Source organism: Crinia signifera, chromosome 1 (assembly GCF_055691185.1).
Source record: "Crinia signifera chromosome 1, ASM5569118v1, whole genome shotgun sequence".
Lineage (NCBI taxonomy): Eukaryota > Metazoa > Chordata > Amphibia > Anura > Myobatrachidae > Crinia > Crinia signifera.
Window position 1 is genome coordinate 89,201,585 of NC_139217.1, and position 18,918 is coordinate 89,220,502.

At 43.2% G+C, this 18,918-nt stretch overlaps 1 protein-coding gene across 2 annotated transcripts in view; it reads right to left on the reverse strand.

Annotated features, from left to right (window-relative positions):
- ZDHHC2 (zDHHC palmitoyltransferase 2) overlaps positions 1-18,918 on the reverse strand; it is a 71,874-nt gene that overhangs the window by 30,008 nt on the left and 22,948 nt on the right. For both annotated transcript variants that reach the window (XM_083169790.1, XM_083169782.1), the window contains exons 3-4: positions 12,624-12,718; positions 886-1,006 (exon numbers count right to left, since the gene is read on the reverse strand). In XM_083169790.1, coding sequence (XP_083025916.1) covers positions 886-1,006; positions 12,624-12,718 — 216 coding nt within the window. The remainder of the gene's footprint in view (positions 1-885; positions 1,007-12,623; positions 12,719-18,918) is intronic.

An 18,918-nucleotide genomic window follows, 5' to 3' on the forward strand; every position in this document is an offset into this window, starting at 1 on the left:
GACCGATTATACAGTAATCAAGTAACTTGAAATCAATCAACACAAACTATATTGTCTGTTCTACAATGAGTTCATGTAAAGTTTACTAAATCCTAAAAGTTCACTGTATCCCGACAGTTTACTGTAAGCCAGAAATCTAACTGTATCCCGAAATATACTGTATACCGGAAGTGTCAACTTCTGGGATACAGTATTTAAAGAATTCAATATAGCAACCGAAATTAGGGCAGAAAAAACATTGGCAAGGGCTTCACTAGAGTTTACAACCTAATGGGAAAAAACACTCTGTGGAGGTTATTCTAATTCATTGGGTCCCCTGTGTGTTCGCTGGGCGTTCCCATGGAATTCGTCCGGTGACGTGGATCACTGGATGTCAGCTGCCTGCCCATTTCCTGTTTAGTCTGCATGCAAGTCTAAGTGACCTGGGAGTAACTTAGATATGCGTGCACCCTCCACATCATGATGTGGGTGTTCACCCACAGACTGCAAATAGATGTTTATGTTAAACATCCAATTGCAGACCGTGTGATGGAACCCGGCGTGTGAGGGGGGGGGTTTGGGCAGGTGGACCGGCATTCAGCAGGCGGCGTCTGGGGGACTCACAAGGCTGTGAATTTACAGCCTTGCGAGTCAACCAGAATAAGGGCCTGTGTTCTGCACAGTGCGCTTCCATGGGTTGCAGCACCTGTTTGCAGGAAAGCACACTGAGCATGCTCCAGCAATGTGCACTCCCGGGCAAAGGCAATGCATGGGGCCCGTACTCACCAGTCATGTCCTGCCTCATACATTGGCCATTTCATCATTTATTCACTGGGGAATACTGACAGCAGGTATCAGATTGTTACAGTGGTGTACGGGATAATGGTAAGTACAGTATGAATATACCTCCTGACATTGTTCTGGTATAGACGGGGAGGTCCTTGGCCAGTCTTCTGAGAACATCCTGCTGTGATTGCCCTCTGGGTTCTCGTTCTATCATTTCTTTGTCAGCATATGACAGATGAAACTAAAACACAAAAACTATATTAATCAAATATTTCTTCCGGTAGCCCTAAAACATGACAGCAGCTATTACATTGCAGAGAACCGGTCACTATACCACTCTATGAGAACACGTAGTATTCAACAGCTGTATATTACAGCACATATGGGATACGGTCACTAGGCCAACCCTATTGCATTGAGTCAACCACTGAAGGTCCATAGGGCTTAGGTCAACACCTAAAAAATAGGTCAACGTGGCTAAGGTCCACAGGGTCGGATGTCAACGCAAGCATTAGGTCACCGATGAGGCCATCAGTCAATGTGTGCCAACAGGTGGTATTTCATACCCTACCATCCACTTTGACATGATGGGAGAATATAATGGTGTGCCGAGCGCAGCGAGCCATGTGAGGGGACGTGGTACACTTAGATGGTGTCTGCGGGACAAAAAACTTGAAAACCTCATGTCAAAATTTTGACTGTCGACCTTCCCATTGTCAACCTAATGCTTGTATTGACTTTCCAACCCTGACGACCTTAGCCAAGTCTACCTAGTTCAGGTGTTGACCTAAGTCCTGCCAACTTTCAGTGGACCCAATGACCCATAGCCATAGGGCAGATGTATTAAGCGTGGTGAAAAGATGAAGAGGAAGGGGATAACGCACCAGCCAATCAGCTTAGTTTGATATATGACAGTTGGGAGTTGATTGGCTGGTGTGTTATCTCCTTCCACTTTTTCTCCAGTTTGTCCAGTTTATATAATGGGGCAGATGTATAAAGCCTGGCGAAGAGATAAAGTGGAGATAAAGTGAAAGGTAATAACGCACCAGCCAATCAGCTCCCAACTGTCATATTTCAAACACAGCTGATTGGCTGGTGCTTTATCTCCTTCCACTTTATCTCCAGTTTATCTCTTCGCCTGGCTTGATACATCTGCCCCACTGTATGCTAGATTCTGCTGTAATCATGGCTACTGTGCTGTACTGAATGTCTTTCTAAATAGGACAGAACTCCAATGAATTATATACTTTTAATTACAGCAAAGATGTGCCGTTTGCATGCTAGATTGCCATTAATGCTTTCCTGCTAGGAACTGAACACTATAGTAAAGACAGATAAATACAAGGTTGCTTAGTAACAAGCAAAGACGCAGCCCGTTTGTAGGTCAGAGGCATCAGAAAGTGGCATCTGACCACTCTGCTCCATACCACAGCTATTTACACAGGATGGTGATCACATTTCATCCGCTGGCACCACAGAGTATTTCCTACCACAGGGAAACGGATTGATATGAGCCTATACATAACAAACATTTGAAATACATTTCATTCACTCAATACATGAATAACTTGTGCACAAGACTAATCAATTGCTAGAGTAATTAGTTTAATGCAGTATGGCACATGCGTTCTGATAGTTGTCTCCCTCCTGGCAGATACATCCAGTGCAGACTTGAAAGCTCAGCGGTTTCTGTTTCTGGGATCTGATTTCCATTTAACAGGCAGAGTAAATATTTAATGCTGCAAGAGCGTAAAGATGCCTCTATTCCAGCCGACAGGGGATACCTACTTCCAGTATCAATATTCACACTGCAGCTTGCCACAGATCTCAGAACATTCAGCCCAAACGTACACGCCTCTGATTTTGTTTAATTATATCCTGTAAAAGAGCAGTGTAAGCTGTGTACACACGGGGCAATTTTAAGCACATATCACTGGCAATATGGTCGCTGAGCGACCATATTGCCAGTGATTTGTATGTGCTGTAGGTGATAAATCGGCGGGTGCGCACTCCCGTGTTCAGCTCCTAATGGTCGCTGGTTGTGACCAGCTATTTCCCCCTGCGGCTCCCTAGCAGAGTCTCCTTTTCATCAGCGACCATCTCCGCCCCCTGAGCCGGAGATCGGACCTGCTGCCAGTCTGACCTCCGACTCGGCACCCCTCTTGACGGCTGGGAATGGGGTCGCATGCGATACAACACAGGTGAAAGGAGCGCATGTGATATATCACATGTGATCCGGCTCAGGATGATCATATATTGGTGCGATACATCGCAGTAGTGTATGGCCACGGTGACAAGGATCACAGGGTCTCAGATGACGATTTTGTTGTTTATTCTCAACAGCAGGTTCAATCCACATGCAGACAGTATTACAGGCTTTTAAGAGTCTGCTATGCTGAGAGAGCCTATATGCTACTATATACTATACAGGCTCTCTCAGCATAGCAGACTCTTAAAAGGCTCCAATGGTCCCTATGCTATAACACCCCCAGCCTATCACTCGGGTAGATATTCCACCATCGAGAGCAAGGTGAATCTGCCCTGGAAACCCTTATATCAGGAAATCCCAGGTGCTGCTGATTACACACCTGGGTTTCTGCTACTGCTCCCAAAACCTGGTCTGGATCCTCCACATTACTTTCATGTGGGGGGAATGCTGGCGCTGCCACACTACCTTAAGAGATCTCAACTCACATAATTTAACCATTTCTCCTCTCTCTAGCAGCATGGCCACTACTACGCAAATATCTCATATCAAATTGCACTTTATAATCCAAGTAACTAATTAGAATACCTGTATACACTGGCAAATTAAGGGGGGGGCACCCGGGCACATGCATTTCTGACACTTATTTTTTCACTTTAGCAGCCGCCCGCCGCCGCCGGGCAGAGAGCATTGAGTACCCGGCTGTATTCAGTGTCAAAGAGCACTAGTGCAGCAGCCCTCGATCCCGTTTCCCGATTTTTTTTTTGTTACTGGAAAGTAACAGTGTGTATAGGGGGTGACTGTCCGCGGTGGGTGGGGAAGTAGTCACTAGGCGACGTTGGTGCAGGCGGATGCTGTACAGCCTAACCCGGAAGTCGCGTCTGTCAGTTTAGTAGCGGCGTGGAACACGATCGGCGTGCTGCAGGGCTCTGCAGGCGCCAGGAGTACTGGGACTGACAGCGAGGGACGGTCGGAGCCAGATCTAGGAGCAAGGTACGTGACGGTGCACCACCAGTGGTGCAGGGACTCCAGCCCCTGGTGACACTTTTGAGCACCAACGTCGCCTAGTGACTACTTCCCCACCCACCCCGGACAGTCACCCCCTATACACACTATTACTTTCCAGTCCAGAACACCTAGTCTGGTGTATTGGACCAAACATGAGCACATTGCTTACCGGGACTTTGGAGACTCTCCATCACACCCCTCTCCAAGTTCCCCATTGTAAAGAGAGGTGAGCCAGACCGCAGACACTGCAGTGCAGCGGTGCTCTCTCCTTTCTTTCTCCCCCCACAGCATTAGCACTGTTAAAATTCATTGGCAAAGAACAGTCTGTATACCAATACACTGTGTCCTACACCAATAAATTCTCTTTGCTTCACTCAGTGTACTCAGATCATCATTATTCACCGCCGACACAAGGCACCCATATACACACTGAGGACAGTGCGCTGGTCATTACTAATTTACCTGTAAATTCTTTCCGGCGGCGGCTAGTTCATGTACACTATGTGTATGGGCAGACGGCTGAGGCAGTGCGAGATTTAAAATAGCTGGGACCTAGGATTGCTGCAGTGCTCTGACACTGAATACAGCTGCTCTCTGCCCGGCTGTGAAGACATTAGCTAGACATCCCACATGGCAACAAGCATGGAACCCCAAATGGCAACAAGCATGGAATCCCACATGACAACAAGCATGTAACCCCTGGCAATGAGCATGGAACCCCTGGCAACAAGCATGTAGGTAAGCAGCACTTATGTAGCATAATTTGTAATAGGCATTGTGGTGTTTGGCATAATACGTAATGAACATTAGGGTCCGCAGCTTAACGTGTAATGGGAATTATGGTACAAAATTTGGCACGCCTACGACGCGCAATGTCCTTCTTTGTTGAGCAGGTTGTGAGTTTTCATGTAATCTGTGTGGCATTATGTGAATTTTGGCTCAATCCATGTGGCATTATGTGAATTTTGTCTCAATCCATGTGGCATTATGTGAACTTTGGCTCAATCCATGTGGCATTATGTGAATTCTGTGTAGAATAATGTGTAGACGTGGTATATGGTATGGTACACTACACCAATTTGGGCTCATTCCCTTGGGCTAATTTCCTATAATTGGTTCTACTATTTTGTTGCATAATGTGTAGAAGTGGTATATGGTGTGGTACACTAAACCAAGGACACTCCCCATTTTCACGAGGCCACACCCCTTTTATAAATCGGCACGCGCAAAACTGCATCCTTCATATTTGATGCCAAGGTGGGCCTGTGTACTTAAAAGGCCAGGGCCTATTTATAATCCCATTCCCGCCCTCTCTCTGCTCTCCTCCTCCTCTATCTCTCTCTCTCCACTCTCTGACCGGGCACACTGGCACCACTATCACCCCCTCCCCCTATCATGGTGCCCCCCCCTGTCATTTTCTCCTGGATCCGCCCCTGCCTGTATAGTAATCTCCATTTTTAAAATGAAACTCAAAAATCACCAGACGCATCTGTTGCAGTCAAACCTTTCATGTCTGTAAATATTTCCAAAGAATCCATCTACCTAATACTTGATGAATGATTACCTTGTCATTTAAGTAAAATAGCACAGAATCTGCAAATAGTTCCATCCAATAATTAAATTGCTTAAAATGTACAATTACATTTCCTTATAATAGTTGAGAATACATTTTAATATGTTTCAAATTAATGAAACGTATAAAGATTTGGAGATTTCTGCTTATCGTACCATAGTGAATAAAAAAGAGTTATGCCTGGTACACACCAGGACGACTAGGGCCTGATCCCCTCAATCTAGATCCAATTCCGACCAATTGGATGTAGATTGTGTGGTGATTGGGCCCTTTTCTGTCCTGGTGTGGACCGATACCGATCCGATGCGCGGTCCCGCAGGTCGGTCGGTCGTTATTCAGATCCTACATGCTGCAGGTAGGATCTGAATAACGACCATACAGCCGGGTGCGGGTCGCCATTGGATCGGACCCGCTCACGGTGCACATCGTGAGCGGGTCGTGCCCCCCCCGCACCATCGTGAGTGGGTCTGAAGAAACACTGACGACCTGCTCACAATGTGCATCGTGAGCGGGTCGTCGTGGTGTGTACCCTACATAAGTGTACATAGATTGTTGTGTACTTTCTGAGCAATCATTTCTTGCTACATGAAAGGAAACAGATATGATTGCATTGCCACAAGACAGAAGAGCTTATGCAGAACATGTAAACAGGGAAGTACTCATACAAACAACCCCAGCAGCCTCAGTACAATGTCTTCATCAGAGAACACAAAGTAGATTTGTACAGTACACAACCATAGCTAAAATAAAACAGCATTGCAGGAAGTGACAAAGGAAATAATAAAATAAAAGTACGACTTCCGGTTCCGGAGCGCCTGATGTGAGGCAGCTTTCTTTGCTGCTCCGCTGCCAATCCCCGCAACATACCTAGCTGACATACCTGAACCCAGCGTGGAGACTTCTAATTGCATCCGCTCCCCACTCTGCAACTTCTGGCTCCTGTATGGACAGGTTTCTGTCCGGGAAGATGACGGGGAAGCACTCCAAACAGAAACCCGACGGAGAGCGCTCGGCGGTGTCCAAGATGGCGCCCGCATCCTCTCAGTGCCCTGATCAGGACGGCATCTCCCAGGCGGCTGCTCGGACGCAGGTACAGATGAGCGCAGCACCCCACACACTAGCCCCTCTCTCCACACAGTCCCTGGATGTGCCTGCCTCCCAGCTTACTTATGCCGACATTGTGCAGGCGATAAGAGAGACTGTGCACCCTCTTCTGCAAGAACAGGCAGCTGCTAATGCTGCTGCGCTGCAACAAGCAGTAGCTGACATAAAAAGTCAGTACAAGCAGCTTTCAAAACGGCTCCATACAGTCGAGCACACAGTGGGAGAGAACTTTAAAGCCATTTCGGACATGCAGGACTTAACCTTACGCTTGCAAAAATCTGACACCCAGGTATGGGCAAAACTCGACGATCTTGAAAATAGATCACGTCGAAATAATTTAAGAATCATAGGGCTCCCTGAATCTGTGAAAAATCAAGCGTTGATACACTTCCTCAAGCAGACTCTCCCAGAATTATTGGGGGTTCAGGAATCCTGCAGCGATATGATTGTTGAGCGTGCTCATAGGACAGGCCAGTTGAGAGAAGGCACTGCTCCAAGACCTAGACCTGTACTCTGCCGCTTTCTTAATTACCTGCACAAGGAAGCTATTTGGGCTGCGTCTAGAAGGAAGCGGGATCTCTCCTGGGAAGGCTCAAAGATCTTGATCTTTCAAGATTTTTCCCCGGAACTAACCAGGCTGAGGAAGCAATTTAATCCAATCTGCTCGGCCTTGGCTAAGGAGGGGAAGAAGTTCGCTTTATTATACCCAGCGCGGCTGCGCATTTTTGATGGAGCGTCTTTCACGGACTTTGACTCAGCTTCGGATGCTGAAACGTACTTGCGGGAGGGAGGCCCCTTGGAGCTGGAATGACACTCAATATGGCATCATCTCAATGTGGGGTGCTGAGATAGTTTACTCTGCGGACATGTCGTCCTGCTTGACTGGACCATACTGCCTCCGTGGTTTCCTGCTGACGCATTAATCCATGTTATTAAAGTTGTGGTCCCTTTCTCCCTTATGGACGGCTCTGTTTATGGAAATAGCCATTTTAAGAGAGTGGGGTCCTTTCTAACAAGGAAGTTTCATATGTAGTATGGCCTTACTTCTTAACTATTATGGTTTGACTTGTTGCTAATGGACCCATACACGTTCAGGATGTATTGACTGTTATTTAAGATTTAAGTGTTTACATAAGTCTCTTGCTGTTCACTTGATTGCCCGAATAGGGCTGTTTCTGGGGTTGCGGTGATATGGCTAGGAGCCTATTTGGCACTATATGGTATAGGATGAATAAGGAGAACCGTGAAGTATTAGAGTTTATTCCAATTGGAGTACTTTTTGTCCTTCAAGTTTATTTGTGTCCCCCCTCTTCCCCTCCCCCCTCCATAACCCTGGTTAATTCTTATTGTAGACCTCTTGGATTACGATGCTTAGGCAATGTCTCTAACTATAGAATTTTATGTCAGTAATTAAGGTTGCGTCTTGGAATGTTGGTGGTATCCACTCCCCTATTAAGAGGAAAAAACTCCTTTTGTATCTCAACAAGCTTGCAGTAGATGTGGTTCTCCTACAGGAGGTACATCTATTGCAACCAGAAATAAGTAAATTAAATACTCTGGGCTGGAAGGTCTTGGCGTCAGCTCCTTATTCATCTAAAGCGAGAGGAGTTATACTTATGGCACGAGCTGCTCTCCCAATAACAGTTACTCAGGTTGATGTGGACCCAGAGGGCCGTTTTTTGTTAGTGGTTTTAGAGCTTTGTTCACAGAAGTATGTTTTTTGTAATGTCTATGCCCCCAACACTCATAGCCCATCATTTATTAAAATGATCCAAACAAAACTGGTCCCATATATGACAGATCGGATCATCCTGGGAGGAGATTTTAATTTAATTACCTCACAAACCCTCGATTCTAACTCCTCTTCGAATAGGAAGCCGCCTAGATCATTTGGTATGACCTACCTTACACAGCAATTAAATCTCACAGATGCGTGGAGGGCACTAAACCCTCTGGAAATTGATTTCACATGCCTCTCTGCTGCTCACGGCTCAGTGTCAAGGATTGACTATCTCTTAGTGTCGGACCCAATTTTTATGAATATCTTGGATGCTTCCATAGAACCCATGAGTCTTTCAGACCATTCCTTAATCTCGATTTCATTTACCACTACGCTGGATGTAGGTGCCTTTAAATTATGGCGATTCCCATCCCATTTTGCTTCGTCCTTAGAATTTCGTAGCAAGCTAGAAACATTCTGGGAAGAATATAAAATTAATAATGCTGAAACCCTTCAGGATAACCCTATTCTTTTCTGGCAAACGGCTAAAGCTGTGCTTAGAGGCCAGATTATTCAGTATACATCACAGAAGAAAAAAGAATTGCATTTGATATACAAAACAGCGCAACAGCGTCTGACAGATAGCTATCAAACATTTAAAACATCCCCTTCCTCTTCTAACAAAATAGCATTCTCCCAGGCTAAGCAGGAATTTGACAATATTTTAAATGTAATGGAAAAAAGGCATACTTTTCATAAGGACCATAGATTTTATAGGTTTGGGAATAAAACCGGGAAATTGCTTTCCAATCTTCTGAAATCCTCCTCTCCTACCCCCCTGATGGGAGCTATTAAACGATCAGATGGGACCTTTGTCAGTGGTGGCAGAGATATAGCGAAGACTTTTCATGAGTTCTACGCTGAGATTTACTCCCAACCATCTCGCGATGAAAAGAAGGAGGAGGAATTTTGGAATACAATTGACTGCCCAGCTCTTCCACCTGAAGCCACTTTAGATTTAATGACTCCGTTTACTACTCAAGAAGTTGAATTAGCAATTAAACAATTAAAAAATTTAAAATCCCCAGGCCCAGACGGGTTTACAGGTGAATTCTATAAAATCCTTCTCCCTCGTATTTTAAACCCCCTGACTGAACTCTTTAATATTATTTTAAAACAGAATACAACTCCCCAATATTTCACAGATGCAGTAATAAAATTGATTCCTAAACCAGGTAGGGACCCCCACCTTCCCGGATCTTTTAGACCGATATCCCTCCTAAACGTCGATTATAAATTACTGACAAAATTAATTGCCGATAGACTCAAATTTCTAGTCCCGAAAATTATACATCATGATCAAACCGGTTTTATGGCTGGTAGACATTCCTCAGCTAATATTCGCAAAGTAATATCTGCCTCTCATTGGTGTCAACAGCAGGATGATGGTTCTCTCCCTTTTCTTCTAGCTATTGATGCAGAAAAAGCTTTTGATGTGGTATCATGGAATCATTTATTCTTTGCTATGGAGAGATTTGGCTTTCCTCAAAAATTAATTTCACTGATTAGAATGTTATATGCCCAGTCCACTTCTAGAATTATTTGTAACGGTTATCTTTCCCCCCCAATAAATTTGGCACGAGGTACACGACAGGGATGTCCCATGTCCCCATTGCTATTTGCCATTGCTATTGAGCCACTAGCAATTGCTTTGAGACAACTCTCTGATTTCAAGGGTTTGAGGGTGGCTCAACAAGATCTGAAGTTGGCTTTATTTGCTGATGACACGCTTTTGTTTGTCTCTGACCCATTGAATTCTATCCCAGCAATCTTCCAATTAATCAATGCTTACGGGTCTTTTTCTGGCTATAGAGCCAACAAGGATAAATCAGAACTACTCCCCATATCTCCGAAGGCAGCTAAGTTCCTTAAATCCCCCGAAGCGTCGTCTCTTTCTTTTTTAAAGTCGAATATAACCACATTAAAATACTTAGGGATTCATATACCTTCGTCTTTGTCTAACTTATATGCAGCGAACTTTACTCCGGCTATTAATAAAATAGCATCATTATTGGATGCGTGGATGTCGGCGCCTCTCTCACTTATGGGTAGAGTTGCTGTTTTGAAAAGTATAATATTCCCTAAAATCTCATACATTATTCAGATGCTGCCTCTGGCCTTATCTAAGGCAGATGTGTGTAGGTGTAATAAGTTATTCTCTAAATTTTTGTGGAAAAATAAGAAACCACGCATGGCTCTTAGTAAATTAAAATGTAGTAGGGATAAGGGTGGCTTGGCAGTCCCTGATATCCAGTCTTTTTCGAGAGCGGTAGCATTTCGTTATATATTGGACTGGCTACACTCTCGCTCTACCTACACTAATTATGCCTTGGAACAGGACATGGTGAGGCCTTTGGATTTGAAAGCTTTATTGCATATACCAAAAAAGGACTTACCTCAGGAAATTAAACTCAACCCGTTGTTTTGGGACGCCTATCTTGCGTGGTGGTCTGTGAATAAATCTCTGAAACAAAACCCAGAGCGTTCCAAGTATATCCCTTTCGTGGGTAATCCGGCTTTTCCCGTTGCACTGGAAAATCCGAGATTTGGGCTGTGGGCGCAGAGAGGCATTGCTAGTATTCGTGATGTTTTTGACCCGGGGGGCCAATTGAAGTCCTTTGAGTCCCTGTCGGAGCAATACCAAATTCCTAGATCTGATTTTTTTATGTATTTGCAAATGAGACATTATATTTCTTCTTTGAAGTTTCCTCGGACCGCTGATACAATAACTGACCCTATCATGTCTCTGATGTGTTTGACAGCGTCTGCCCCATATAGAACAAGATACCTGTATTGGAATATATTTTCTGGACATGAGGAAAGAATATGGGCCTCGGTTGTTAAGAAGTGGGAAGTTGATTTAGGGGAAAACTTTGACTTGCATATGCTAAATAAACATCTTCCTTATATTAGAAAAGCTTTACCGTCTATTCAGCTACAGGAGACACATTATAAATTTATAAATAGAATTTTTATATCGCCTGGTCAGAGAAGACATTTGGTGTTGGAAGAGACGGGAAACTGTCTGAAGTGTAGAGCTCCAAATGCTCTCTACCTACATTGTTTTTGGGAATGCCCAAAAATTAAAAAGTTTTGGTATAAAGTGTTGGCATATATTAACCTAACATTTGGTATGACTCTGCAATTGAATATATCGGCCATGCTCCTTCTACAATTTCGAAATTGGGGGGTTCCGAGTGACAAAAAATATCTGTACCCTTTGCTGTATGTCATTCTTACTCTAGGGAAAAAATTGATTTTACTTAATTGGACTTCTAGGCGTCCTCCTAGGTTGGAAGTTTTGAAATCTCGACTACTTTATACTCTATATTTAGAACGTCAGTCCACATTGCCAGAGGTTGAAACTAATGTTCCCCGCTTCTATAGAAAGTGGGGTCCGTTGATAGATACTTTAGATGCAATCCAACAGAGAAGTATTATGGCCATGTTTGATTCTACATCCTGGGCCCTCCTAAGGAGCCTTGACTCAAACAACTGAAAAAATTAAAAATGCTGATAGTATATAGAGGTCAACAAGTGGTTAGTTCTTCCTATGTCCCTCCCTTCCCTTCCCCAACTTTCCTTTGTCTTTTATTTGTCTTTTACTTGTCTTCTATTTTGGCATTATGTGTGTTTTATTCTAGATTAGCATGCTTCCAAGATTGCTGTAAACATGCAGCTTTGCTCATGGATTCAATTCTAAATTTACAGGTATATCCTGATATTGGAGATGAAGGGTATTACCTTGAGCTATGGATGGGTTAACCTAACCTTGATTTGGTCTGACAGGGCCCATATTGTGACTGCTTAGGGTGACCTTTTACCTATAGTAAACCTCCTCTCTCTATATATGAGATCTCCTTGAGCGGAGCTTCATGTAACGTTATTACATTGGAATGAATCTTATTACGCATGTTCTTGGTAGTAATATTTTATTTATGTTTCTGTCTGCACATTCTTGTGTACATCGTAAATACCAATAAACATAATTTAAAAAAAAAAAAAAAAAAAAAAAAAAAAATAAAAGTACATTATTTTGGGGGGGAAAAATGCAAAATTTAATAAAAAACGCAAACCCATCCAGCAACAAGTGACAATGGCAGATAAAATTGCACAATACCTACAGTATGTTTATAAAAAATTCATATATATTAAAATGCATTAATGTGCCTCATGGTTGTACGTACCTCTTTAGCTGGGTTCATTGGCAATGTGAAGATGGTCTTCCAGTAGGACCACACAAACAGGATGACAAAGAAGTGATACGCTATCAGGCAAAGAACTGAAGAAAGAGAAATATGACTTTAATATGAATGCAACATTAACTTTGACCATGTGCAACATTAATTTTGTCCAGCTGCAGCTCGCCTCTTCCCGGCCGCAACTCGCGGCCACGCATCCTTCTCGCTCCCCGGCAGGCAGGACATTGAATCCCGCCTGCATGTTCTCTGTGGAGCTGACAGGGAACGGGACTGGGTCACGGCGGTCAAGCAAGCCCAACTGCCGTGACCCTCACATTGAATACCCCCCTAAATGTGCCTTTGCTAGTGTCGACAGAGAATCTGTGCTGAATATCCCACATACCACCCTCAAGCTACTTCAATCTCTCTACAACAAAGAATCAAAGTTAATTTTGTGGGACAAATGGCCCAACCATTTACAATTTCACAATTATCAAATTTAGTATCGCCCATGCTCTTCATCATAGCTATGGACTGGATACTCAAAAAACTTTTCTAAAAGAAATGATCACCATAACTGGCAAACTTACATCCTTCACGGATCTAGTCTACGCCAATGAACACGTAGGTCGCCCAAAACATTCTAAATAAGCAATGCACAAATGAAGCAAAGATTGTCTTACAAATTTGGGAAAAAAACAAGTACATTGCCTCCGCAGTTAAACCTAGATGGAAATATCATTGAACAAGTGGATACCTTTAAATACCTAGGTTCAACTATTAACGGCCAACAGATAGCTGCTACAAGTGACATCACAAGATGTATAGCTGCCTTTGCATCTCTGAGCAAAGGGCTCTGGAACCAACTGGACATTTCTCTAGCCACAAAAATGAAGGTTAACAACGCATTAGTCAGAACAATATTATTTTATGGTTCAGAATCACAGACAATGCTTAAAAACAACCTAATAAGGCTGGAAGGTTTCCAAATGAGGTGCTTCTGAAACAAGTACAAATAAAACTAACCGCCTTAGAAATTAAAACATCTGAAACCTATGCCAAGACCAGCCCACAATTAAATCCTATATTAAAAGACAGTGGGGTAAATTTACTAAGCCAAATTCGTAAAAATTAGGTGTATTTGTATCCAGAAATACACCTATTTTTTACACATTCGTATTTTCAGGATTTACTATCCCGAAAATACGGCAATTCCTATTCGTATTCATGGCACATTTAGAAACATAGAAATTGCTGGCAGATAAGAACCATTTGGCCCATCTAGTCTGCCCCTTTTTTTACCCTTCAGGTAATCTCAACCCTTTTTAATCCTTATTTCTTTGTAAGGATATTCATATGCCTATCCCAAGCATGTTTAAATTGTTCTACTGTCTTAGCCTCTACCACCTCTGATGGGAGGCTATTCCACTTATCCACTACCCTTTCTGTGAAGTAATTTTTTCTAACATTTCCCCTGAACCTACCTCCCTCCAGTTTCAGTGCATGTCCTCGTGGTCTATTACTTCTTTTCCTTTGAAGAAAATTTCCCTCCTGTACTATGTTAAAACCCTTGATATATTTGAAGATTTCTATCATGTCCACCCTTTCCCTTCTCTGCTCCAAACTATACATGTTAAGATCTTTTAGTCTATCCAGGTAAGTTTTGTGATGTAGGACATGCACCATTTTAGTTGCCCTTCTTTGTACACTCTCCAATGTATTTATATTCTTCTGAAGATATGGTCTCCAGAACTGGACACATTATTCCAGATGAGGCTGTACCAATGACCTATAAAGTGGCATTATTACGTCTTTCTTTCTGCTACTGATTCCTCTCCCTATGCAAACAAGCATCTGACTAGCCTTCCTTATTGCTTTGCTACATTGCTTTCCTGCCTTTAAGTCATTTGAAATAGTGACTCCTAGATCTCTTTCCTCCTCAGTAGTTCCCATTATAGTACCATATTGAGCCTTTGGTTTTTTGAGTCCCAAGTGCATAATTTTGCATTTTTTAGCATTAAACTGTAGTTGCCATGCTCTTGACCAATTTTCAAGTTTACCTAGATCATCAGTCATTTGATTTACCCCTCCTGGTGTGTCTACTGTGTTGCATATTTTTGTGTCATCTGCAAAAAGGCATACTTTTCCTTCAATACCATTTGCAATGCCACTAACAAAGATATTAAAGAGCACTGGTCCAAGTACAGATCCCTGGTGTACTCCACTGATAACATTTCCCTCCATAGAATGCACTCCATTTACTACAACTGTCTGTTTCCTATCCTGCAACCAGGTTCTTATCCATTTAATTGTTTTATAATCCAATCCCACACTTTCAAGTTTATTTAGCATCATTCGCTCCGCTAGGGAGCCTGTTGCACATTTGCACACCAAATAAATTCAATATTTCAAGAGGGGCCCCAATTCATTGAATCAGTAGAGGGGGTGCTGTTCCCAGCAGTCGGGTATGCAAAGTTTTTGGAACGAGAGAAAAAAGGGACTGCTTTGTGGGAAGCGCACTGAAAAAATGGAATCATAAAATATAACCTTTATTATTTTGTCATTAATATTCCCAAATTTACTATGTGAGAATTGCCACATAGTAAATTTGGGAATATTAATGACAAAATAATAAAGGTTATATTTTACGATTCCATTTTTTCAGTGCGCTCCCCACAAAGCAGTCCCTTTTTCTCTCGTTCCAAAAAGTTTATTTAGCAGCCTGCGATGTGGGACAGTGTCAACTGCCTTACTAAAGTCTAGTAAGACTGTATTTGTAGTGGGGGGGTTTTCACACCTTGCGGTCTCACTCTGCTTTGTGGTGAGGTTGGACCGGGCGGGTGTGCGATGAGCCGGGCGGGTGTGCGATGAGCCGGGCGGGTGAGCGATGAGCCGGGTGGGTGGGCGTTCTTTCGGGCTGACATTGGAGCCGGGTGGGCTGTTGACTCAGACAGCCAGGGCGGGAGGGCAGCACGGCTAGGACAAGGCCACTGTGTGGGCTGCGCAGCGTGACCTGTGACGTTGTCACGCTGCGCAAAGCCACACTGCCAGCGACGGGAGAAGCCGGGCAAAGTCTGAGCACCCACTCAGACGCTGTCCGGCATTAGACTGCGCATCCCGGTGTTTTAGTGGCCAAATCCCGGGATCCCGCCAATCCCGATCCCGGGATTGGCCACCCTAATCACCATTCAAAAGAATGGTGATTCCTAATTTGCTAAGCGGCTGAATTTACTAAGCGGCCGTATTTTCAATACGGATGCTAATTACTGGAAATTAGCGGGTTACTGGTAAAATACGCTTGGAAAATACACTTCATTTTCCAGGCGTATTTGGCTTCAGCCTGGACGGTGCATGGATTCTACTGGAAAAGGCGGACCGATCTTGTATCAAGACAGGTGAGTTGAAATGAATGGGCTCCATGTGTATTAAACTTGTATTGTAAGTGTGTGTTTGTGTTTTTATTTAACTGTTTGTACTGCTGGGGCACTACTAGTCCCAGCAGGCCCTTTATTGCCCCGCATGCTGGGACTTGTGGCTCTCCAAGTCCCTGTATGTGGGGGAGGATTGCTGGGACTTGTAGTGCCACAGCAGTACACAATAATTTCTTTTTTTTTTTTACACATTTATCAGCCTGGTACCCACAGCCCAGGGGTACCAGGGACAGCACCAGGCTTCAGCCTGGGCAGGTAAGTTCTGGAGGGGGGGGGGCTTTATTGTGGGGGTCCCCACCTCCACAGGACCCCTGCCCAGGCTGACTGGTTGGTAGGGTGAATGCTTTGGCCGGGGGGACTTGTATAAAAAGTCTCCCCCCGGCTGTGGCATTACCCTGCTGGCTGGTTGGGCCTGGGGCTGGTTTTCAAAATACGGGGGACCCCTACTCATTTTATCCCCTGTATTTTGGGAACCAGCCCTGGCCCTGGGGCCTGGGGCTGGTTTTAAAATATCAGGGAACCCCCATTTGAATGTTTTTCTGATTTTTTAAAACCAGGCCCGGCTCTTGAGCCTGGTGCTGGTTATGGCTGTGGGGGGGGGGGGGGGTATTCATTCGTTTTTGTATTCGTAATCTTAGTAAATTAGTAAATTAGTGTGTAATGTAGTTCAGACAAGTATACAGAACGGAGCCTAACAGAATTCCTTACTAGTGCCTAAATAACACACGCCGGATGGATGCAAAATACCACGTAATGCGCCAGAGACCTTGCCAAAGACCTTCAACCACTGCACTTACATATTCATGATGCCAAGCAAGCTGATCCCACTGGCATGTGGTTATTAGTGATTCTCTGCCTTTTATTGTCACAGTGCTGGTGGCAAGCTAACCCTACCGGCACTAATGGAAATTAAGTTAAAGAGTAAATTTATAGTTCTTTATAAGTATTCATGTAACTGTAGGTAAATAGATTGCTCTATCTTTGTAATTTTCTCTGTCTTTATAGCAATAGGCATTTTTTCATGCCATTTCTCAATGCTCCTCCACGACTCGCCGTTTCCACCTCGCCTGCTCCCCCGTTATATGACTCTATTATGCAACGGGAACCTCGCCATTCCGTGGAATCCTCGCCACCCTCTGACGGTGAGGATTTTCCCGGAACATAGAAAATGGCTAGCGGCTGGTGAGGGGGCTGGATGGCGAGGATGGCTTTTCCTCATTAAAAAAAAAGTTATCCTTGCCACACAACCCCCCCTGGCTGCAACTCGACGAGGGCATTGAATACTGCCCCAAGAGATTTTTTTGGTTGTGAACCAACTTTATATATTCCAGTATTTTTTGGGAGTGTGGGAGGAAGCTGGAGCACCCAGAGAAAACCAATGCAAACACAGGTAGACACAAGCAATATGTCAACATGACAAAAGGTGTATAAAAGTTCTTCAAGTTTTTTTTACAAAAAAAGGACGTGTTCATACTTTACCAACCCAGTGGACGCAGAGGGGTAATATATAGTGTGCCAAGCACAACAAAGCACCGGTCCCAAAGCATGGTGAGCGCAGCAAGCCATGTGAGAGGACACGTTACGGCAGCCATGTCGATCTCCATCGACATAGATGACCAAAAAAAAACCTTTTCATGTCGCTTGTGTCGACCAATTGACCATGTTGAATGCATGTCGACAAATATTGTTCGACCAAATAACTCTTGTCCTAGACACTGTCGACCTAACAAGCTGTACCCATTTGTTCATGGGAAACTGTAACTTGGAACTTGGAACAGGGTATATATAGATATTTGGGGCATACCAAATGATTGGTTGGAACTTTATCTCTTTTCACACTCTCTCCCTCCAGGATCTGATAAATCCACCAAATATCAGAACGTCAGTTCTGCAGCTACCAGTTATATACAGTATACAGCTTCCAGTTATATATAGTATACAACTACCTGTTATATACAGTATACAGCTACCCGTTATATATATATTACACCTACCTGTTATATACAGTATACAGCTACCCGTTATATACAGTATACAGCTACCAGTTATATATATTATACAGCTACCAGTTACTGTATATACAGTATACAGCTACCCGTTATATAGAGTATACAGCTACCCGTTATATATAGTATACAGCTACCCGTTAAAGTATACAGCTACCAGTTATATACAGTATACAGCTATCAGTTATATATACTATACAGCTACCTGTTATATACATTATACAGCTACCAGTTATATATACTATACAGCTACTCGGATATATAAAGTATACAGCTACCAGTTATATATACTATACAGCTACTCGGATATATATATAGTATACAGCTACCCGTTATATAAAGTATACAGCTACCAGTTATATACAGTATACAGCTACCAGTTATATATACTATACAGCTACTCGGATATATAAAGTATACAGCTACCAGTTATATATACTATACAGCTACTCGGATATATATATAGTATACAGCTACCCGTTATATAAAGTATACAGCTACCAGTTATATACAGTATACAGCTACCAGTTATATATACTATACAGCTACTCGGATATATAAAGTATACAGCTACCAGTTATATATACTATACAGCTACTCGGATATATATATAGTATACAGCTACCCGTTATATAAAGTATACAGCTACCAGTTATATACAGTATACAACTACCAGTTATATATACTATACAGCTACTCGGATATATAAAGTATACAGCTACCAGTTATATATACTATACAGCTACTCGGATATATATAGTATACAGCTACCAGTTATATAAAGTATACAGCTACCAGTTATATACAGTATACAGCTACCAGTTATATATACTATACAGCTACTTGGATATATAAAGTATACAG